This window comes from Lissotriton vulgaris, chromosome 1_1 (genome assembly GCF_964263255.1).
Source record: "Lissotriton vulgaris chromosome 1_1, aLisVul1.2, whole genome shotgun sequence".
NCBI lineage: Eukaryota > Metazoa > Chordata > Amphibia > Caudata > Salamandridae > Lissotriton > Lissotriton vulgaris.
In genome coordinates this window covers 1486737726-1486762311 of record NC_141685.1, presented here as the reverse complement: position 1 = coordinate 1486762311, position 24586 = coordinate 1486737726, and the positions used below count along the sequence as shown (strand labels likewise).

General features: G+C 45.1%; 2 protein-coding genes across 3 annotated transcripts in view; one reads left to right on the top strand and one right to left on the bottom strand.

The window, feature by feature from the left end:
- CCDC146 (coiled-coil domain containing 146) overlaps positions 1-24586 on the bottom strand; it is a 1211813-nt gene that overhangs the window by 873852 nt on the left and 313375 nt on the right. The gene's annotated exons all lie outside the window — the stretch shown is intronic.
- Positions 1655-23342, top strand: FGL2 (fibrinogen like 2). Its single transcript, XM_086967353.1, has 2 exons — positions 1655-2408; positions 18705-23342. Exons 1-2 carry the CDS (start codon positions 1799-1801, stop codon positions 19409-19411), a joined length of 1317 nt encoding a protein of 438 aa, XP_086823479.1. The 5' UTR covers positions 1655-1798; the 3' UTR covers positions 19412-23342.

The following is a 24586-nucleotide window of genomic DNA, read 5'->3' as shown; positions in this document are numbered from 1 at the left end:
AGAAACAGCAAAATACCAGTCGGGTTGCACACTATGCTCAGCACATATTTTTTAGCTTAGGTGTTTTAAGCCAAGCCCTTAATTACATCACACACCCCTTGGAGAGACCCCCAGTTTTTTCATCCCACATAAAGCCCTTGAAACAACACTATGTCACAGTCACCTCACATCCTGGCCCTGTGTATAATGCATGACTCATGACTTCCAAGTTTTCAGATTGCCTATGTGCAGGTGCATAGTGAACTCTTCCCACCCCACCCCACCCAGCCCTTGCTTTAGGAACTACAGCGAGTGTGAAGTTCTTGATGGGCCTCTTCCGTCTGCAACTGGATGGGTGAGTGGGTGTATGGGTAAAGTGTGGCTGGAAGGATGGGTGGCTAAGAGAAAGGGGAATGGAGAGAGAAAGGGAGAATGGATGGATGAGTGAAAGCATGGATGAATGATTGGCAGAATGGATGGGCGAATGGGTGCAGTGATGAGTGAAAAGAATGTAAAGATGCTGAGTGAAAGAATGTATAATGAGTGAAAGGGAGGGTGGAGAGCTGAAAAAAAGATGGGTGGATTAGTGAAAGGGTGGACTGATGAGTGACTGGGTGGATGGATGAGTAAGTGAAAGGATGGCTGGATGGGCGAAAGGGTAAATGGTTAGATAGATGAGTGGATGGATGGGTGGAAGAGTGGATGGATGAGTGAAAGGATGGCTTGGGTGAAAGGGTAAATGGTTAGATGGATGAGTGAATGGATGGATGAGTGGAAGAGTGGATGGATAAATGGAAGGATGGCTTGGGTGAAAGGGTAAATGGTTAGATGGATGAGTGAATGGATGGATGAGTGGAAGAGTGGATGGATAAATGGAAGGATGGATTGGGTGAAAGGGTGGATGGATGAGTGAAAGGGTGGCTGAAGGGATGGATGAGTGAAATGATGGATGGAAATATAGATGATGGATAGGTTTGGAAATTATTGAAAAGGTTTGGATATGGATGGGCACATAGATGGAAGGACAGAATGAATGGTGAATTATTGAATCATGGATGAAAGAATTGATGGATGACAGAATGTAAATTATCATATGAAATACCACAAAAAGACCTCTACAGTTGCTCAAAGCTGCACGCATACCAAATAAAAGTGAAGTGCATGATTGTCTTAACCTTCTTTTGACTTGTACTTAAGTGGTTGTCTATTTACTTACTTTTATACTATTGTACAACTTCCTCTGATGTGTCTGAAAAAAGTACATTTATTCACAAAGTTTTGTCCTGAATTTTGACCTTCTGCCCTGAATTTTTGTCCTGAATTTTGACCCTCTGTCCTGAATTTTTAACCTTACCGTCCTGAATTTGCACCCATGCCAGTGGCCCACCCTAACGTTAGGTTGTGATAGGGAAATAGAAGCGAGAGAAAAAGTTCACTTTTCGAGGGCCCCTTTGGAAGATCGAGGACCTGCATTATTGAATACTTAGCCCATGCTTTAAAATGTCTCCGAGTTAAATAAATTACAAAGAGAAACTATAGGTATTTCAAAATTGTAAAAAAAAAACGCATGTGTCATGAATGAACGATTTCTGGAAATTAGACCTCAATTGTCGTATTTCCTTTTTCCCGTCTGACGGAACAGATGCTGCGTCACACGGCTGGCAAACTCTCAGAGCTCACAACATTTCCTCCGAAAGCTACTGCGATATAAAAACTCCCTCCCGCCCATGCTCGAGAACAGGGAAGGCTTTCTGGCCCGGCTTCTATAAAGGCTCTCGCGGCTTGGCTCCTTTCCCTGTCGACTTATTTTATCTACAAGATGAAGACTGTAACTTGCGCGCTCTTCTTTGCTGTTCTTTTGGTCGTGTTTTCAGCTGCGCAAGCACAAGATGGAGAAGGTGGGAGCAAGGAAGACAGTGCCGTGACCGCCTGCCCGCTGAAGTTGAGGAGCAGCGGCAAATGTGAAGGAGAGGAATGTCCCTACCAGGTGACCCTGCCTCCCTTGTCACTGCAGCTGCCCAAGCAGTTCCAGCTCCTGGAGAAGACGCTCAAAGAGGTGCAGAGCCTCAAGGAGACCGTAAACCAGATGAAAAAGACGTGCCAAGACTGCAAGCTGCAGGCGGATGAAACGCAAGGCAAAGCGAGCAACGAGCTGCAGGTGCCCGAGGCGGAGGAGCCCACGGAGAGCGGCCAGGCCAGAGACAACAAAATCCAAGAGCTGCAGTCCAAGATGAACAAGATGTCAGCCAGCCTGAAGAACGCGCGCAGTCAGATCAGCGTGCTGCAGGAGAGCGTGCAGAGGCTGAGCCCCATCAGCATCAACAGCCTGGAGAACTACGTGGACAGCAAGGTGGAAAACTTGACCTACGTGCTGACCAGCCTGGACACCAAGTGCTCGTCCAGCTGCCCTGCACTGGAACCCAACCCAAGTAAGTAGACTTACTCCTTTGTTAACCAATTGACATCTCGTACATGCTTTTGACTTCTTGGAATAGTACGTTTTAAACATGAAAATGGAAAGTGATTACCCACAGTAAACAGCAATACTAGCCCTGGGCATGGGAAAGCTTTGGGATACACTCCCACTACCTCACACCATCCCACCAACTGGCCACCAAATCCATCCTACCACTACCTCATTGGACGGCTTAAGGACTCACATTGCTCGACTGAAGTTAGGATAGTTACTCTGCTTAGACAAGGTAATGGCCAGTCAAGGTAGTGAGTGACCAGGCCAAATCAGCTAGAAAGTGACATAATACTGTTTACAGACTTAACACTGGATCTTATATGTAGAGGACGTGGTATGTAAATACTGCAATACCTCATAATAACACATATGACTGAAGGCGCACGAAACCAAGATGACCTGGGTTCTGAAATATTAAAATATTAATTCTATTATATCAGGGATGTAGACATCATTAGTGCAGCAGCTACAATGGCGATTTGCATCAGTGGTGATGGATGCCCGCAGACCTCGGTCTGGAAGTGATGTGACCATGATCTCAGCTGCTTGCTGTGTGCCCTTTCGTGTAGCTCCTACACGATTTAGGCAGATTATATAACCTATTTCTGCACATAAACTGTCGATGTTACGGGGATAGGGACAGGGGCAAAACAGAGGGGGCGAGGGAAAGGAGTGAAAGCAAGAGACATAGATTGAAAGAGAAAGATTAAAAGTAGAGAGGTAAAGCGAAAGCAAGAAAAGGAGTAATCAAGAAGGGGGAGAAAAAGTGGAAATAGGGAAGAAAAGATGGAGAGAAAGACGGACAGGAAGAGCAAAGGAAGGGAAGACAGGGAAAGGAAGAAAGAAAGTGAGACAAAAGGAATTAAGTACGAGTGGGGGGCTTTAGAGTGTGATGGAGCGACGTAGGCAGCTAGAGGATGAAGAGAACGAGTGACAGAAAGAGAGAGGACAAAGATTGAGCAATGGAGAGAGGAAGCACGTCTAGTGTTCATAACTTCTAGCAGTGGATATTAACAAGGGAAAACACGCCCTTTGCGTCTCCCAGCACTGTTATGAACGCCTAATATTTCAGCATACTCAGCCAAGATTATGTTACGGTTTACACACGCACTGGGGAAACCGGGCCAAAGCCGAAACCTTCCGCTTGGGTAACCTGCAGGTGTATGGCTGATTGGACTTGAAGCATGGTGTGGGTTCTGTTTTTGAAAGCACATGACTAATTTCACAGCCCAGAATGGGCAGAGCAAGAACATCCAAGACGTAAAAGGAATGGTGTCTGTGTATTAACTAACCTAGTGTAATTCACTGCTGCAACGCCTGACTTTCAAATGACCCACATTCAAACAGTATGGACCCTTGTTTATCAAAGGACCCCTTTCTCCCAGTAACCGCGTTACCAAGGTCAGACTGGGACAGAAAATAGGGCTTGGCATCGCAATAAAAGTGGGCCCCATTACTGAATCAGACAGCAAAAACATGGCCCACATTTGCAAACCAGAACAGTTTGGAACTTATACAGGCAAGCTTTGCAAGGTGTAGGAGAGCGCATTAATTTGTTCTTGCTGCAGGCGATGTTCGTGGTAATATGGGAAAATCATTCCGTAAACGCCGGGCCACCAAGCTTTAAACAAGCCCACAAACAGTCAAAAAACACCCATTATTACAGGTGGGCGAGCAAGTGAAAGCTCGATCGAGCCAGACGCCTCGCTCTGGCTCATTTCGAGGTCCTGCTGTTGGAACCTCGAGCCCAAACGAACCTGGCCTGCTCCCAGTGAAGAAGTCCACACCGCTTGTGCTCACCCTGCCTTTTTGCTTGCAGACCAGTTACACCGTCTCTCTTCGGCATTCGGGACAGGCATGCAATACACTGGCCACTGGCATTCACCCTGCAGAAAACTACCAGGAGCTGAAGCAATGTGCTGCATGGAGTTTGACTGTGTATTGATGGCTGAACGGTGTATTACAGGGTTAACCGCAACCCTCCTTCCCCTGCCCATTCCCGCGTGCCACCCTGCACAGGCTAATGGAGAAGTGGAATAGGAACTAAAGGAGTGCTGCACCTCAGAAGCACTCACGAGGGTGGGGCACACAGGGGTTCACTGATGAGAGGCGCCCTGGGATGTGGGAGCCACTTCATTTCTGGGGGGGACAGGGACCACCTTGTGGACTTTCTAGTAACCCTATACAAATCACCTATTGCGTGAGACCGTACACCAGTTGAACTAATATAATCACATAGTTTTGAGGTGAAATATTTGAGAAAAACAGGCTTTTTTTTATAGTGCTGCTCATAGTTCACTCACACAATCTTTGCAGCAGGCACATTAACCCTCTGCGCTGCTGCACGATAAGCCAAAACCTCCACTAGAAAAAATTCCAAACTCTCACAAGTAGGAACATTAAACACCAAAGTGATCCTGTCATGTTTATTGTTGCCTGAAAACTGAAGGATGCACAATGGTAAGTTCATGTTCTTTTAAACCAAAATTTTTTTTTAAACAAAGTGCTCCCCACCAAAGTCAATGCCAGGTTCGGCTGCACCAGTCACACTCCCCTAAAGCCAGTCTTGCTCACAGCAATGGGGCAGGACAAGTATGTCCAGTAATGGGGTCAGAGCTAAAGCATTAACCATTATAGGAGAAGAAGATCAATGTAAGTGGTAGGGTGTAATACTTCCCCCAAATTTCAGCAAGCAAAATAATTTAACAGATTTCTTGTAGATGATTTAAGGGAGTGTAGACTTTTACTCTGAGAATGTTAAAAACCTTTTTGGATCACATTTCTAAAATGCTGCAGACCCTTATAGGGCATACATTAAATATTCCATCACTTTCATGGTGCACCAGGAAATCCTGTTTTTTCCTAGGAGTAGATCTGTTTTTTTCCAAATGTCTTCAGTCAGTAATGACTTCCACTATACCAAGGTCCTTATTTATTCATGGGTGAGCCCCTTATGCCAAGGAGTACATTCAATATGACAGTGCCAGAAATTTACCATGGATTCTTCAGCCATAGTCATGGGTACCTCTAAAAATTCATTCCGGTATACAAGGGTCAGCATTTTGACATTGACACCCCCTATACAATGAGAACAGGAAATTATGACAAGAGTTACCTTAAATATCAGTTCCAACATTTTGCTATTAATCCACCATATGCTAAGAATTAAGTGCATCATACCAGGGCCTTCGGCCAGGTGTTGTGGCACATGTTCTGTGTCTCTGCCACTGGGTGTGACTGGGCTAGTGGCTTTCTCAGTTGGACAGCACGACTCCCCACAGCCAATGCTGGTATCTTCATAGAAGCATGTCAGGGTCTGCAGTTTGCCATAGGTAACACATCCCTTCCATATGCTGTTGGTGCCCTTGTTCATAAGGCACAAATAACCTCCAGTACGCCAGAACAGCATCACACTTGCACACATAATAAACATACACATGCACATTCTCTCACACACATTCTCACTATATCTCTTGCACTCTTTTGTAGCTTTGTACTCTGTCACACTCACACAGTCATACTGCCACTCACACTTCCATTAGTCAATTTGCTTTTATTGGGTTAGAAAAGCTTGCCCTGCTGCTTCTTCTATACCTGCCTTGCGTTTTAATGAAACCTAATAAAAACATATTATCTATATGCTATTCAAAAATAACAATGTATTGCCTTGTCAGTTTTAGTTACAAGTATGATGTGAATGAAAAGTGCACTTCCTTAAAATAGCTGTGTGGGGCTTATATTTGGTTTCATGAGTGGAACAAGCAGTTACAGTATTGTGAATGAACTTATCCACGTTCTAACATGTAATATGACAGCATCCAACTGACCTTGTGAAATGCTTGACTTCTCTGCAACCATATATGTCACCAGTAACACTTTACATTTTTGGGTTTTTGAGACCCAACTTGCAATGTAAAAAAACTATGTGTCCCAGAATAATTTATTGTGGTGAATGGAAAGCCCGGAATATCTGAAGGTGTCACGCAATCCTCAATCCAGCACCATATCCCAAAGCCTCAGTCCCAGTCTCCCTCCATGTGCCATCCCACATTCTCGTTCACTCTTGCACCAGCCCCGCTGTTGAAGATGCAATTAAGTAGGCATCTTGTACCAAAGGAAGAGCAGGTATTCTGTGGGTGCTTGCGCAGAAATATGTGTAGATTCAAGAACGTTGTATATTTTGTATATGTGTAGAGTAAGAGTTGTGCTCATGTAAGTGCTGGGTGATGGTGAATAGTGATAGTGAATGCAGCATGAGTGGTGCGAGTGTAGGGTGAAAAATGTGCAGATGAGAGCGTCAGCTGAGCTGCATGAATGCAATGTGAGAGGAGGGCCCATGTGAGTGTCGGGTGAGAGGAGTGTGTACAGAGTGAGAGGAGAATGTACAGGGTGGTGTGAATGGTGTAAGTGCAGGCTTGGCGTGAATGGTATGAATGCAGGGCGAGTGGTGTGTCTGTGTGTGGTGCAGGATAACCGGCAAGAGTGAAGGGTGATCTGTGAGAGTGACTGGTGAGTGCATGGTGAGAAGAGTTAGTGCCACGTGTTGATGTATCTCTGAGTTCCGGCAGACTATTGTCTCTGTGTGCAAGCAGGGTGAACAGAGTACCTATATGAATGCAGGCTGAGAGGTTTGACAATGTGAGTGCAGGGTGAGAGGAGGAAGTGCAGGGTGAGTGGTGTGACTCCAGGGAGAGTACTGTGCTTGTTTGTATGGTATGAGTGCAGGATGAGTGTGTGCCCATGTGAGTGAAGATGTGAGTCAGGGATGAACAGTGTGAGTGACAGGATTGCCTACATGAGTGCACACTGAGCATTGTGACAGTTTGAGGGTAGGGTGAGAGGAGTGACTGCAGGGTGAGTGATGTCACATTCGAGTTTGGGTGTTTGGGTGCAGGTGAAAGTATAGAGTGGAAGGAATTAATGCATGGTGAGAAATATGCTTGTTTGAGTGAGAATGCAAAGTGAGTAGTGAGAGTGGCAGGTGAGTGAAGTGTCACATTAGTGCAGGGTGAGCAGTGTGCTTGTGTAAGTGCAACGTGAGTGGTGTGAGTTGTGTGATCACTGTGAGTGCAGGGTGAGCAGTGTGCTGACGTGACTGCAGGGCAAGTGGAGGGAGAACAGCGGGAGTTCAGGGCGAGGGAAAAGGTGAAGTGTGGTCGCTGTGAGTGCAAGGTGAACGGTGTGCTCGTGTGAGCGCAGAGTCAGAGGAGGATGAACGGTGTGAGTGTAGGGTAATAGCACGAGCGCAGTGTGATCGCTGTGAGTGTAGGGTGAGCTGTGAAAGTGACAAGTGAGTGGAGTGTTTTGTGTGTGCAGAGTGAGCGGTGTACTCATGTTAGTTCAGGGTTGGAGGAGAGTGAATGGCGTGAGTGCATGGTGAGCAGTGTGATCGCTGTTGAGTGCAGGGTGAAAGTGAAGGGTGAGTGATGAGAATGAAGGGTGAGTGGTGAGAATGAGGAGTGAGTTGTTCGAGTGCAGGATGTATAACCAGACACCCAGAGTAACTCAGCATTGTATTGACAGCTGGTGTAGCCTTTCAGATATGTTAAACTATTGCTTTTATGCCATCAATCAGGGATGAACAGTGGAGAAAATAAATAATGTGCTGATCCTGCAACAAACTTTCAGTCTCCTGATCAGGGTTGCCAGTTGATCGGATTTCTACCTGCACCACTGGTATTTTGAGGTCCCAGTCTGTACAAAGATAAGCAAAATCACCTGAAGCAGGTATTGTTAGCACTTATCTGTGCATACTTCAAAAAGCAAACACAAATAGAAAGCACTTTTAAATGTGTTTAGGGGGTGCATTAATAATTCATGACTAATCATTACAATTTAAGTTTAAACAAAATGAAACAGACAGAAAGGCCATGTTACAAAGGAATACATACCATGTTATTTACAGCCCTATCTAGTTTCAGGGTGAAGCCTTTGCAGACTCTTTAAAGAACAACAAATGGCTGGTAATTTTATTTTGGAAAGGTGGCATCCCTACTCGTGAGATGCCTTTTCACTAAATGCCTTTTCCCACTGTGGCAGTAAAAGTAAAATACAAATGTAAGGAATAGGGAACAGGCAGAGGGGGTTCCCAGGGGGTACTGAAATCAATGAACAATGCAAACAGCCTCATTAACCAGTTCCAGAGGGATGGAAGTGGTCTTTCAAAAATTCGGATGTAGCGAAGATAGGACTCCAGACGCTGCCCACAGCAGCTCAAGCTGCAGCAGCCCTGGCTGCCACACAGGACGGAGGGATGCTAAAGCTCTTTAAGCCGAATGGGCGTTGCACACCTGATCACAGGTAACTGGAGGCAGATCACAAGTCAAGTGCAAGGCCATTATATGTAGCGCTTTCGAGCGCTAATGTCCCTGCGAATCACAAAAGGGATAGGGGAAATTATTTTGTCCCCCATGTCCCTCCACTCCAAAAACTGGGGGGATATATCCCCTGCGTCCCCCATATTTCCTACGCCCATGGAGGCGCCGGTCTGACGACCTCTGCCCTTCGGACACACGCCGAGACCTTCACAGAAACAGGACACCATGACAAGGGTTACTTATGACTAGCATGCATGAAGAAGCGTGGAACTGCACGCTCGAGGTGCTCTGCCCTGGCCGAATTGTCCTTGAGATCTGGCATAGTTTTGCAAGGGGTGCTTAAGGCCAAAGCGATCATGACGTTGTCACAGTGGCATGTCATTCTAAGTATAAGGGTCGAAGGGTGCTGTACGGTTGATGTCCCTTTCCGTATCTGTGTGTGATGCGCAGAGCAGCACAGCATACGGCGAGGCAGGCTGGAGGTGGTGGGACTGAGTGTCATGAGCAAACTTACAGGACTGTGGCAGGATCGCGGTTCCTTGGCTGCGCAATGTTTAAGCCAGCACAATATATGAGACTTTAAGAGGAGGGAGGAGCGAAAACACTGGATTGTTAAGAACTGCATGCAAGGAGGAGGGGTGCACTTACAGACTCGGTGCCTTGACTAAGTGTTGCTCTGAAACCGTTACACTGTAGGCAGGTGGTTTAGGGATTGTTAGAGGTGCTATAGCAAAGCTCTGTGTTGATCTCAGTATTTAAGAGGCATTTTATCTAGTCGCTAAACAGGCTAGAAAAACTGTTTACAGAAGCAAAAATGGGCCACACATCCCGATCTTTTTATCCTCCAGACTAGGGTCCTACTTCGGCTCTGAGAGTCAAGCCGCACCCCAGACTCGGCTCTTTTTCCTACGAATTCTCTGGCTCGCCCACTTCTAGTCTACATACAGACCTGCCAGTTTGCCCACCAAGTATGTCCGACCCCGAAGAGTACCATGTCCTATATAAAGTTTAGCGAGTCAAGTGGTTTCTGGTCGAAGTACCGCCATTAGGCTCTGACAAGTTGATCGGTACCGAAATGTAGTCAGAGGCGTAAAAAATACCCATATGATGTAAATGGCTTCTGCCCAGTGAGGAGATGGCGTCCATCAGCCAAGGGCCTAAACATGTGTAAGGCAGGCATTTGAACAGGGTTGGATTGGGATCAAAAATCGGCCCTGGCACGCTAAAATAGTGGCCCACATTAGCAGGAAGTTTTCTTAATTTCACTTAGATAAAAAAAAATGCATGGATTAGTTCACACCACTGAACCACACATGAATGCAAGTGAGACCACTTCTGCTCAGGCCCCCAGCCCAATCAGCATAAATTAATGGCCCGGACCAGCGAGAGAAAAGGATGGACACATCCACCCATCTGCCTCCAGAAAGGCCTCTCAGGCACTCACTGGGCCACTGGCAGCATCCAATCAGCACAGACAGTCCCCAGGCTGCCCAAAAAACATCCCACAGCTGGCACTCGGCTACCGGCCCTTCGGGCATTGCCTGTGTTACCAATCCGACGCTGCATTCGAACTGAACATTTACCCTTCATCGAAAATTGTGCAGGAGAGGCGCATTATTTCTCTCTGGGTCACTGATTGTCAGGAAAACTATGTTATTGCTGTATTTGACCAGGAAGGTCACTTCCTTCCCTGTAGTAGGCCCATGACACACTGACCACCACTCCTTTATATCAGAAAGTCATGTGCCACTGTGCCCTTAACAAGGCCCCAGCCTATGTGACTCCAGAGATGGTGCAGGACACGGACACGGGGTCCGCATTCCAGGCTCCGGCTCGTTCAAGAGTGCAGCAGCTGCTGAGGTAAGCAGGCCGTCTGTCCCAGGAGAGTCTTACAGCGATCTGAAATGGAAGTATTTCACGCATCACTCCTGGTTGGCCATCTTCCAGGGTCGCTGGCCTCTCGCATCTGGAGGGCCTACAATGCTGGTTCAGCTTGTTGTTCGTTTGACAAGATGCCTGGAGCTCAGCCTGTTCACCCTTCGATGAAGGAGGCAGTCCGCGGTCATCAAGTAGTTCAATATTTTTCCAAAAGAGTAGTCTTTTCATGACGTCCTCTGACACTTACTTCAGGTATTTCCTACAGTCGATACGAGCACCGTTAAACATGCTGCACATTCTTCTAACAATCGGTGGCACTGGTAGTGTTTCCCGTGGGAACTCTAGCGCGGAGGGCGACCTGTCTCGTTTGAGCACGGGATACTTAGGGCTGGGCACACCCGTGAGTGCATACATACTTTCCAGTGGCCAGGTTTTCGAAAGAGGAAATTCGGATGTGTTGTATTGTACGTTCTTTCCTCAGCATACCGCCAAGTTGCGTAACTGCAAATACAAACACACTATCTCCTTTCCTGCAGCGTCACTCTAGGAGACAAGTTCGAGTACAGTGGCCATTTATGTTTCCTGCTCAAACATAAATTGTGCACATTTCAAATAAATGTACGAACGGATCCAGAGGACGTAATCATTTCCCTATTTAACAAAAGATTACAAGTCATGGTGACTCAGTAGGAGTGCTTCAAAATTAGAAAATTCTGAAGTACATCTAAGTCGCTTAGAAAAGACAAATAACGTGCAAAGCCCTATCGTAACGTTCCCGATCACGTCTGGGCTGGCGCTACTTTAAGGTGACTGTAGGCAGCCGCCTTAGTATGGCACCATACGAGGCCACAAAAGGGTGTAAAATGAAGTAAATGGCGTGAAAGTGATCTAGTACTGAAGGAAAGAGAGCGCCGAAACCAACATTTAATTTTGTCTGATGTTCCCGAAATTCTTGTATCTGATCTGTATTTTATTACATTGTATTTATAAAAACGCAAAACATGCTAACGAGCAACATACAGCTGTCTAGAAGTAGATTGTTTGCATTATGAGAAGGGCATGTTTAAAAGGCAATGGACTTGTGTCTCATTTGCAATCCACATTGTCACTCTCTGCTGAATGCCCATATTGACTCAGCCAATTGCAAGGCTTTGTTATGTTACTCCCATTAATTAGAACCTTTCTAAGTTCTGTAAAATTCTGAAGAAGCAACAGATTGCAGATATTAACACGGGGCATATTTGCCTGACTGCAGCAGGAGGAGGAGACAGAGGGAGGAAGCTGCTGATCACCATTGTGCTCACATACTTTGGGTCATCAAATGCTGTAAAATTCCCGCAGAATGTATCTTTGCTTTCAGCTCAACCCATACTTGTGGGGTGGGCAATGAACTCCGGAGATTGCCTTCAAGCAGACGGCAATAGTGTTTAAACACAACAGGTGTATCATGGACACCAAGATCCTATCTGAGCTATTCTAGCCGAGTTCCAGCTGTGGGCCGTTTTTTGGGCAGCCTGGGGACTGTCTGTGCTGCCTGTTTGGATGCTGCCAGTGGCCCAATGAGTGCCTGAGAGGCCTTTCTGGAGCCAGATGGGAAGATGTTTACTCCTTTTCTCTCGCTGGTCCGGCCCATTAATGTATGCCGATTGAGCAGGGACAGGGGGCCTGAGCAGAAGTGGTCTCACTTGCATTCATTTGTGGTTCAGTGGTGTGAACTAATCCACACATTTTTTTTATCTAAGTGAAATTAGGAAAACATCCTGCTAATGTGGGCAACTTTTTTTAGCGTGCCAGGGCCAATTTAACACAATTTTCATGAATTCATACGCAACACAGCCCACATTCAGATCCTAAATGGAACATACTGGATTGTTTCATCTGTAGTCAGATTTTATCAGTTGACTGCTCCTGTAAAAATAAAAAAATAAAAAGATTAAAAAGCTTCCTGCTCAGTGTTTGCATGGGGATTTCATCTACGTGGTAATGGGGCACGTTGCTCTGCAGCGAATCCCAAGTTGTGCATGTGAAACTGGTACCCTGAACATGACTTTGGACCTCACGTTACATTAATCTTGAGTGTCCACATAGTCTCAGCTGATCCCTGACAAGTGATGCCCTGGACTTGTCTTGTATTGTTGCCAGGAGGGACACACTAGTCATGCACATATACTAGGCAGTGGAGTACTGTCCCTTCCATAGATACATCACAAGGTGGTGGTGACTGCATACCAAGTTTTGGGAATTTATAGTGAGACAAGACCTTTCTCTCTGTGTCAGTGATTTCCCAGTTTACTGACCCCTCTAGTGTAAAGTTCTGCTGTTATGTGAAACCCCCACAATATGGAGGATGAGGATAGCATCCTCAGACAGTAGAAGAGTATTGCCTGTGTTCTTGTGGCTGGAACGTAGAGACTCAAACTCTGCAGTGAGGAGAACAGAGACCGGGCTCCCTTTAGAAATTCAACCAAGTCCCTTTTTTTTTTTTTTTTTTGGTAAACCTTTATTGTTACGTAAATCAGTTACAGTCACAAGCCTACCAACCATCACGGTCGGCCATCAGGACAGAGGTGGTCAAATCGAACAATGTAAGCCAGAAGCAGTGCAAGAGTTCGCCTCCCAAAATCTATGCTGTAACTTAGGAAAGCATATTACCACATTGGCAACAGGATTAAAGAAGGTTTCTTTTTTTTTAAATGAAAGAAAGAGCAGGATCTGATGCCGCACAATTAAACCATAATAAATCAAGGGTTTCACGTAAATCAGGATATTCACAGTCAGGACCACCGTAGGCAAGGTATTGGCGCCAATGCACATAGTCAGGATATACGATAAACATTACATTTCCCTCACCTAAACAGTGGTTGCCCGCTGTACCGCAAAGCATTGAAAAGACATCCACCCTTATTATTTGAGCTAGTAAAACGCACGGAGAGTTACCTCTAATCAGTTCCCGGGAAAAGGAGAAGAAAAAGAAGAAAGTGAAGAAAAGCCAAGTATTACAAAAAGAAAGGAAGGCCATAGAAACAGAAAAGGAAAAAAACAAAAATACCCCTCCCCCATCCCCCCACCCTGCACCCCTGCATACGGCTACAGCCTACCCCCCCTAGCAGCGTGCCTGTCGCCCAGTGTCTAAAACCCGAAATATAGAAGGAAGAGAAATAGAAAGGAGAAAGAGACAATAATCCACACAAGAGTAGAAAAAAAGGGGAAAGGAAAGAAGTTAACTAGAACCCCACGATAGGAGGAAAGAAAACATGGAGGGTCCCCAGTACAGGCGCCCACCCCCCCCACCCCCACCGCCTCGTGGCATTTCAATGACACCGGAGTTGGCAACAAAGCATCAAAGACACCAACATAATCAGGATAGCAGTCACAGCTCAGCTCCTCAAGTTACCCGGCTAAGATGAAAGTCACCCCGTGTTGCTACAAAGGAGACCAAAGTACCATTGATTCACGTAGACCCACTCAGCCCTAATCAGAAAACATGTCCCAGTCACTGTGGTGCAGAATCAGGCAATCAAAGTACCATAGTGAAAAGCAGGCCGGTCTGGAGAGAAGTCGGAAATCTTGCAGTGCCTCAGGATACTGCACACTCAAAAGCCATCCGCCGCCATTTGGTCGTTCACTGTCAGGAGAACAAAGTGTAGCTCAAAAAGAATAGTCATTACGCAGTGTCTGGGTCCCATAGCGCGACACGCTGCCGGGGAAGGAGCGCGAGAGGGAGAGCGATAAAAAACACATCTGGTGGTTTCTCCAAATAGACCATGTATCCATGAAACCAGGTGTCCATGTGGCAATCCACTAGGAGCAAACAGGGAGTCCCCCACGTACAAACATTCACCTCTCAGCCATCGATAGAGTCACCTCGGCTCCCCACAGCAGTGTCTGCACGGTAAGGTATAACAGGGGCCACACAAACAAAGTCTCTCAAAGACGATACCGGCATCGGGCTCTCTTTCCATTCCACGAGTACCCGGATCCCCCCCATAACGATCCATACCAGTTTCCGCCATACCAGCATACAGGGGGTATCCGATCTCCTCCCTACGATCTTCTGTGCGCACTGCCACCGCCATATTCAGGTCTGTCTTATTGAGGCGCCACTCCCAAAGGAGACTCCCAGCATGAGCGCCGCTCAGACAAGCACCAGAGCCGCCAGCCCTCAATTTAGGGAAAGGCACAGCATAATCAATTCCTCCACATTTGCACACCGTATGAGTGCCATCCCTACTTCCCCGCTGATGATCACATACGAGCCCCCTTAGTCAGAGAAAGCGCCGCGATAACTTTGTGCTGCAACCGGCTCCGATCAACTGGGGTGCGGATGTAAACAGCGTCACGCTGGCCAAACAAAGTTCCGGTAGGGAAGCAAATAGCAGCTTTTAGGTTCCCGTTGTCATCCATTAGCAATCGGGTGGGAGGGAACATGATCAGCGTAGACGGATGGCGTATTCCTCGTCCTCCAGGCTCCACGAGACGAGCGCTAGAGGCACGCTCTCGGGGGCGGGCTGACCTCCATGGCGGTCGACCGTTACCTTCCGGGTCCGTGCGGCCGTTGTTGTTGAACTCTCGGTCGGCCTGGGCATCACGCGGGGTCCCGGCTTCGGGTCTCGTGCAGGCCATAACTTACGAGGGTCCATATCTCCGGCTTCGGGGCACGAAAATCCCTCGGAGTCGGACACAGCTACACATCACCCCTTCCAATGTTCGGGAGCACCGGAGCTGTGCAGGATAGTCGATGGGATCAGGCGGCGGGGGAGGAAGGCCGACGGAGCCGGGAGCCCGGGCGACCATCTTGGCCGCCGGTCTGGCTCCGCCCCCCCAAGTCCCTATTTTAAAACAACTGCTGATCAGTTATTTGTGAGCAGTGGTGGATTGTAGGGACGAGTGGAAAGGTTGCAGTGTCTGCTGCTCCATGTGAGGAAGTTTCCAGATAGGGGCAGCCATTTTGTCTTTCTCCGATTACTGCTTCAGTAATGTTGTTCATTGCCAGATGCAGTGAACTCATACTTCACTGTGCACCTGTTTTGGGCACTGCTACTTGAAGCAAGCCCTGTTTCGACCTGCTATGTGAGCCATCACTTGCATAAAGGATGTGTCTATAGATAAGCCACAGAAACAACATCTGAAAGAGAACAAACCTGTACCATTCCTAAAGACAATGGATCCACATCCATTGTCTGCAAAATGAGTATAGAAAGAGGATCCACATTAATGCACTTTGACTCAGTCCTACATTCTTCTTGACGAAGGAAAGGAATGCTATGGAGAGTAATCTAAGAGCTGCTGTGTAACCAGGCAGGGCCAAACTGGCTGTAGCTGGCACTGGCATATCCCCGGTGGGCCACCAGGGTAGGGGCTGGGTTTGGATCCCATGGCGGCTATTTTTGTTACCGGGGCTGTTTTACAGTATAGCTGCAATATCTGCCCCTTGTAACAATAGCAGCGGCAGTGTATTCCACGCACAAATCCACCCCCAAACCCCCTGCCCCCCCCCCCCCCCCCTGACACGGCCAGTCTAACTTAACTGCCAGGGCCAGTTTGCGTTCCCAGTCTGGCCCTGTAACCAGGACTGGGATCTTCCTCTTAGACAATCTCCTGGAGATGAGGTGACATCACCTGAAGTCTACTGGAAGCCTTCCTAAGAGAGAGGAGGACTGTGCCTGTCACTGCAAGAGGACAGACTGTCCATGAGGAGAGAGCCAGTGTGTCTCTGGTATGCGTTTCTTGGTATGTGGAGTACCAAAAGGAAGCGGACAAACAAAGACAACAATCCAAGAGTTACCCATGCCGCAAAGGCACCCCGGAATCACAAATGTTACAGCACAAAGATTCCTGTCTTTCCTGGCAGCCCGCCGAGGGCTTGAGACATTGGCAATGCTGCTTCCGATTGAGAAATCAAAAGCTGTGGCACTGCTGAAATGGGGCAGCAGGATCAGCCTAGAGGTTGCCACTATGACAGACACCTTGGTGAATAGAAAATCCGCCGGGAGGTCACAATAGTTACATCCAGTCATCTTTATGCAGCCAGCCATGAGGTTCACTTCTGCCGAATATTGGTGTGACAGCTCAGTCCTGCCCAGCGAGTCTGCTCCATGAATTTGACCCAGACAAAGCTGCTGCGGCTCGGTGTAAGGGTAGCACACCCTGCGCCCACTGTACAATCTGAACTGCAACACAGCCAACAGCAGGCAAATGCAGGGATTAACCTGCATACAGAACAGAAAGTGACGGACAGAGGTAAAACTGCAGTGCCACTTAAGACTTTTTAATCAAGGATTAAAAACACATTGAACAAAGTAGCTCCGCTAACAGGAGAGACTGCTTTGAGTTGTCTGACCTAAGCGTTGCCTACTCTGTAAAGCATCTGTAAGTGCAGGGCCAGAAAATAAACATTAGCAGGAAAGAAACGCATGCCAGGGAGAAGGGGGTATAGTATTTCACTGTTAGATGTAACTGATTACAACCTTGCATTATGCTCTCTTGATGTTATGTACTATTTAGATTTGTTGTGCATTTCAAGTACTTTCTTTTTTTATTTGAAGGCAAGCACTGAGCTGGACATTAGGTTGTTGTGTCTTAGTTGGCAGTTGAGATCTGAGCTCTTACCAACCCACCACCACACATACAATCTCTGTCAGAATCCTGTGACTGCTCACCCTCGCTACCCTAAGATTCAAGTGCAGAAAGTATTGTGCTTTGCCACAGAGACAAAGTAGGAGAGACTCCAGGATACTACAGCCTTGTGCCCCCTCCCGAATGGAGTTTGACACTCAGTTTCAAATCTCTGTTCAAATGACACGGAAGTAAAAATAAATCCCATGATGAATTTATGACAAATGCCAACTCACTAACACTAACAGAACCAAACTAAGGAGGACGATTGAGGCTCCCATGTACATGTGAGAGAGGAGTATGAAGCCAGGGACCTCACCATTCGGGGTATGAGACCGGTATTCTGAGTGGTCCTTGAAAGAAAAATGTGCAGTACTCTAGTGAGTGTGGTTCACCACAATCCTGGAAGAATTCTGGGTTCTATGACAGTGGTCATGGTAACAAGAAATATCATGTTCTGACCAGTAAAAATGTCCCAGTCCAGATCACTGTGACAGCACAGCCATATTGTGGTGTCCTTCCTAAAACGTCACCAAAATCTGGTCCTAATAACGTGGAGATCCAACTTCAGACCTCGAAGAAAGTTGGACCTTACTGCAAACCTTCCTCAAGGCTAGGACAAACTGCTATCAGCAGCACTCAATATAGGAATGACTCACAACAGCAACTGAGACTTCAGTAGACTTGACGGGTCAATAGGAAATGGAAACAGTTCTAGAGTCTGATTTGATTTAAAATGTATCGTAAGGGGGAACCTAGATTCCGAAACATGGTATAGGTGGAAGGCTTGCTTAGGTCTCAGCCACTAGCAATTGCTCAGAGTTACATTCCATTCTATTGAGAACCTAGTCAGGCTTATCTAAGCATATGAGCCCTGTGAATCACCCTTGCCATGAGTATCCTTATGGTTGTATATCACAATAACGAGTGACAAAGTATTGTCCTGCCGGAATATCGAATGAAAATATCAACTACCCCTATATTGTCAAGGTAAGTGTTTATGGGCAGGTGTAGATTTCCTAATAGTACCTTGATATTGACGTACCTTTAAGATATTTATTGTTATGGGTGCAGAGTTATGAATAATAAGTCTTTATGTATCTGTACATATTTAACTGAACAATACTGTGGCAATTGATATTCTGCACTCGATATTCCTGCAGAATGATAATACAAACTCAGGCCCTGATTCTCAAACTGCACTTTTTAGTATATGTTGTAGTATTGTTGCATACAAATGTCAAATGTAAAATAAAAATTGTTTAAAAAAAGAGAGACGTGAAAGTAAAAACAAATACATGGTCGTTATCCATTAACAATATTATTCTACTAATCAAGTTCACGATAAGTCTCCAGTCCAGCTCTATAGCAGGAATAAAATGTGTTTTTACATTTTTCCAGATACATAATTTTGATATACTTGTCCTATTTGCGTTTTTATTCAGGTTTTCAACTTCTGAATCGAGACTGCTCCGATTACTTCAAGGCAGGAAGAAGGGTGAATGGAATCTACAGGGTGACCCCTGATCCGAAAAACAAGACATTTGCAGTCTATTGTGACATGGAATCGATGGGTGGAGGTTGGACGGTGATACAGACGCGCCAGGACGGAAGCACACATTTCAACAGAAGCTGGAATGAGTACAAAGTTGGCTTTGGAAACCTCAGCAATGAGTTTTGGTTGGGCAATGATAAAATTCACCTCTTGAGCAAGAGCGCGGACATGATGCTGAGAATTGAGCTGGAAGATTTCAACAGCACAAGAGAATATGCGAAATACGAACAGTTTTACGTTGCCAATGAATACCTGAAATACCGCCTTTCTGTTAGTGGGTACTCTGGTACAGCTGGGGATGCCCTGCATTTCAACAAAAAATTCAACCACGATCAAAGGTTTTTCACAACCCCAGACAGGGACAATGACAGATATCCTTCAGGAAACTGCGGGGCCTACTACAGCTCGGGCTGGTGGTTCGACGCGTGCATGTCTGCCAACCTCAATGGCAAATACTACCAAGAAAACTACAAAGGTGTTCGCAATGGGATTTTCTGGGGCACTTGGCATGGTGTTAATGATAAGATGCTTCACAGTTACAGACAAGCTTTCAAATTTGTCAAAATGATGATTAGGCCCAAAGGCTTTGTGCCATAATTTTTGCCCATCATAAATGATTTGTGCCGTCGTCGTTTTGACATATTTAGCCTTAAAAAATTTTTTTGCACTGCATAGGTTTTTCACCACTTGTAAAGTCTGGCTGTGTAGAAAAAATCTACAAGGACCCGCTCCTACTGCAAAAAGTATTAAGGCAATGATGACCTAGCTTCTTCAGAGGACAGAATTAAAACTGCACCACTACTGAACGACCCCAAAAATAAATCGGTCAGTTTCTGAACCAAATACTTTCCTTGTTGTTCTCTATCCTGGCAAGATAGCTCAGGGAGATCTGCAGCGGCAAATCTGGCAGGATGACCGGCCTTTCACCCTTCCAGGATCGACAATTAAGTACCTTTGGGTTGTTAACAGCAATGCTGGTTATCAGTGCCAATGGTCAATTTGGTTTGTAGGTTCCGTTTCCGAACGAGGACTAGTGTTACAATCTACCTTTCTCATCTTTGTCCTCTTTAATATTTTTTTTTCGAAATCCTAATATTCTTTCAAAAAGTATATTAAGTTTAAAAATCTGCTTCTTCGTCCTCGGTCATTGACCGTATTCTACTTCTGTTTTAACACCTGATCAGTTTCAGATGGATCTAAACTGAGAGTGCATAGTATTATTAATGCACAAGACACATCCAGTGTCCTGACCTGGCTTTATCTTTACATTTTATAAAGGCATTTTGGTCTCGTGCGCCTGCTTTAACATGCACAGAGTTCAAGAATGATGACGAGCGGGGCGGAGCAAGGATTTGTGTCACTTTAGGAAAAGGGCATTTTTCGTCTTTCTCCCAGGAAAAAGCGCCACATTTCTTGCTTTAAGGGTCAATAACGTCCTTGCTGATGTTGCTTTTGACTGGCCATTATTAACATTATGGTAGTCCAAAGGCACATCCGATGTCATGTAGCCCATCAAGTCCTAGTTGGTCCTCTGAATTTTGACACCGGTCTCCTGGATGTATGTTATAAGACAAACAAAATGACATGTACCAGATTGAAAAGTAAAGCCTGGGTGAATGGACTACTTACGCCTGACCTATTGTCGTTGACATTTGGGTAGCGTACCACAGCCATCCACACTGCACTGTAGCTCTTCAGTATTGCCGGGGATCCCACTGTCCTTGTGCATCGATTAAATGCAACACTGTCCAGCTGGAAATTCCAGTGGAGCAGTTTCAAATGCTTTCCACTGGATGGAGTGTGAAGCATTAGAGTATTGTACAGCATGGATTTGCTATGGAGAAAATAATAGAGGAATCCAGTTGCGTCTTGGAACTGGTTACAGATGTCTAACAGCACCTGTTGGTTTCAGATGGTATTTTTGCTTTTTTGAACCAGGTTCTCGGAACCCAAAAAAGAGTATCATATCAACTGCACCTTTCAGTTTAGCTAGCTTTTGCACATGCTGTGCTTTGACAGAGCCTATTATGCCATACAACAACTTTTTGTTCGGCTTTAGACAGCAAACAATTTCCTGGTACAAACTCAATATCTTAAATTATCTGCCTCAAACATTTTATGCATTGTGTCACCAAACAGGAAAACATTACTTACATCTTGCACTGTACTCGTCAGATAACATGGAAGTGTGCTGGGTGTTCCTTTTTGCGAATAAAGCGGCAAGGTCCCTCCCAGTTACAGCTAACAAGTGAGGTCTGCCTTGGACCACAGTTTAAGCGTGTGAACCAGAGACTAGTATAACCAATAAAAATATACAACTTTCAGTTGTTGGTTCACCCATCATCTGCGTATGTAGAGAATGGGAGCAAAAATAACTCCCCAACTGAAACCAACTACTTTCAGTGTTTCTAGCGCAATAGTGGAGTATTCGAAATACTTTGAAGTATGTTGGATGTATGCACAGGGTATATAGTAAAGGCAGCCATAATATAAGACTTAATATATTTGTATATAATTTAAACAAAAATCTATAGTGTTTTAAAGAGTACATAACGAAAAACGTAATTATATGATATAGATTATTTTTTTAAGAAGACTGGTAATGTTTAATATTTTAAAATGTAACCTCTCAATATGAAAAGCCATAGTGGTGCAATCTATTTATTTCATGTGTAAAATGCAGTATGTGCAAAAGTATGTAGTACAGCTGACCTACTAAATACTACTCAATGGAGTCTTATACCGCTAATGCAGAGAATCTTTTACGTTATCTCCCTGTCCTATCACTAATTCAAAAGGCAACCTTGTACATTTGTTGCGGAACCTAAAATGTTACTTACCCTAAATGACCTGCTTTAATCATCTCGTTGTAAAGGAAAACACAGGCAAGAAAATCATGTCTAATCTGTTTCAAAAACGTCTGTCATTTAGTTCCTCGCATGTATATTATTCCTTCTATTTCAAGAGTGGAAACAGCTGTTGGGGCATGAGATCAGTCCAATTATGGCGCATGTACCTTCAGGCGGGTTCTCCTTGATTGTTGCAGAGTAATGTAGCACAAGATAACTGTTCCACCAGAAGTTACAGGTCTTTACAACCTCCTTGGACATTTTCACTGTACAGTGTTTTATTTTTTAACTGCAATTCAGAAGAATGTTAAAAATGAAGCAGAGAGCTAATCTGACATGAATTCTAATAAAATCTTCGGATGCGAGTCTCTGGACTAACCAGAGCACCGTGCAAGGAAACTAAAAACGCACGCATTGGCAAGGTCGACATGTCTGTCGTTGGCTGCAGCTTTGTCGATGCTTGTTTTATTTGGCATCGTTTTAGTAAAACGTTATTGTTGAGGGTGCAGTTGAGCCCTCGCTGATGTAAACAAAAAAAAAGACTATAATATAGATTCATCATCGGCATGTTTTGCGAGTCTGTAATAGCGATTATTAAGGAATCGCTATTACAGACTCGCAATACGGGATTCATGTAGAAATCGCAATAATTATTGCGATTTCTACAGCCTCCTTATTTGCGATTAGCTAATTGCTAATCGCAAATAAGGAATAACTCCCCATTCATTCCTATGGGCCTAAAGGCCCATAGGAATGAATGAGAAGACTTATTAATGTGCGAATCGCTATTAGCGATTCGCATGTTGAGTTTACGATTTCAAGGGTGCAGGGGTGTCCAGAGGACATCCTGTTGCACCCCTGAAATGATATTGGATGCTGGTGTTACGCACACACATGTCCCAAGGACATGTGTGTGTGTAACATACAACTTAGAAAAATGCACGTAAGTGCTTTTTTCTAAGTTTCCGCTATTTACCACGAGGTTTGACTTTGCGGTAAATAGCGGCCCAAAATTGCGAATTCGCAATTTTTTAATGTTTCATGAATTGCATTTAAGGAATCTCAAATCGAGATTTCTTAAATGCAATTCCTCGCAAATTTGTTAATTCTATAATTGCGATTTTTGCATTTGGGATGATGAATCCCAAATGCAAAAATCGCGCTCGCAATGGGCCAGATTGTCAGAATCTGGCCCTTTGAAAGCCGATTTCACTTTGATGAATCTAGCTGTAAAAGCACACATTTTTGGGCGTTTCAACAGTCATACATTGTCATAGTAGTCCCTGTGTATACCTACTCCTTTGTCGTGAAACAGCAGAGTGATGTAATTCAAAAAGAAGTAAGGCAACGAAGACAAGAATATATATATAGTCTTGCCTAATACCAGATCTAAAAAATGAATTTGAAATAAAGTATTTTCACAGACTAGCCACTAAAAGCACCGTATGACTGCATCATTTTTAATTGTAAAAAAAATACAAAATGAGCTGTGGATTATCAAACTGGGCCTTCAAACATGTTGTTTTTCCATCTTTTCTAAATATATTTCATTGAACTCCTGTGAATATGGCAGCTAAATGCACTTTTATGCATTTGGAATATTCTTGGCTATGAAAGATAGCTTGACCAAACATGTCTTTCACAAAGCTAAATTTATGTAATAAAATAATAAACTCGGATGGGCATCTGTTTCTTTTCTTCATGAAATGTTTTGCAGAATTGATTGGAGCGTGAATATAGAATGTACGTAGCAGCATGCTTTGGCTCAAAGTAGTAATTCTGTGCACCATTCCAAACCAGATTCATAGGCGCTTGCATAACACTGGTCTTTCACTTTACCTCCAGCATATATTAGAGTAGGGATTGTGAAAATCCATTTGGCAGCCACAGGGCAAGCAGAGGGTCACTGAGCCCCAACCGTGGTGGTGGAGGTCAGTTAAAACTGGTGCCTCCTGTCGGTCCTACCATGGAACTACAAACTGGGCAGAATTACCCTACTGCACTTTACTCTTGGAGTAGTGAGGACGAGAAGCCAAGGTTTTCATAGTGAGGTAGTGTGGAGAGTAGAAACGCAGGACTCCTGCAATAGAATAATAGGCTCAATAAGCAAATGTCCAGCCCTGTGTTTTCTTTAGGAAAGAGAAGTAATTTATTCACACCATAACATATTTGAACACTGCAATATTAAGAGCTCCACTGAAGACAATCAAGTGGCTCATGGCTAATAATGGCTGGTATAGGCCATCTGCCTTTTTAATAAAGAACCTTCTACCCTCAGTGGTGGAATGTTATAATAGACTTATTACCTTATGCCGTGGGATACACAGGTTATCAAAGGCCCTCTTGCTCAATATAGAACCTTGCTACGGCCTTTAACGAATGGTATAGCCATTGGCAGTGAACTATTAGGCTATATTAAAACACTGGAGGGTTTTGGGGCCAAAAATGGTTGGTATAGGCTTTTTCCAACATTCCAATCTTTCTTGCTTTTTCATTTGGAACATTCTACCCTCACTGGATAAATTGTACTAATAGCATTCTAGCCCTTTGGTCTTGTGCTACACCTTGTTGTTTAAGTCCGTCTCCCACGTTACAGGACTTAGTAGGATTGATATAACCCTCACCAGCAGGCCATAATGCTACAATAGGGTACATAAAGAAGGATAAACAATACAGGGATCACTTTAAGGCGGGTTAAGGTGGTTCACTACACAGAGGGATGGAGGTCCCAGGCCAGGGTCGGATTGGGATCACAATTCGGCCCGGGCAGTGACGAAAAAAGTGGCCCACATTCAAGAGGCATGGCCCATATTTAAGGGGCGTGGCCCACATTCAAGGGGCGTGCCCTTTCATGAAACACCATTTGCACAGACAAGGAATGAAAGTGGGAGGATTCTGTTATTGCACAGGACACAGGGCCAAG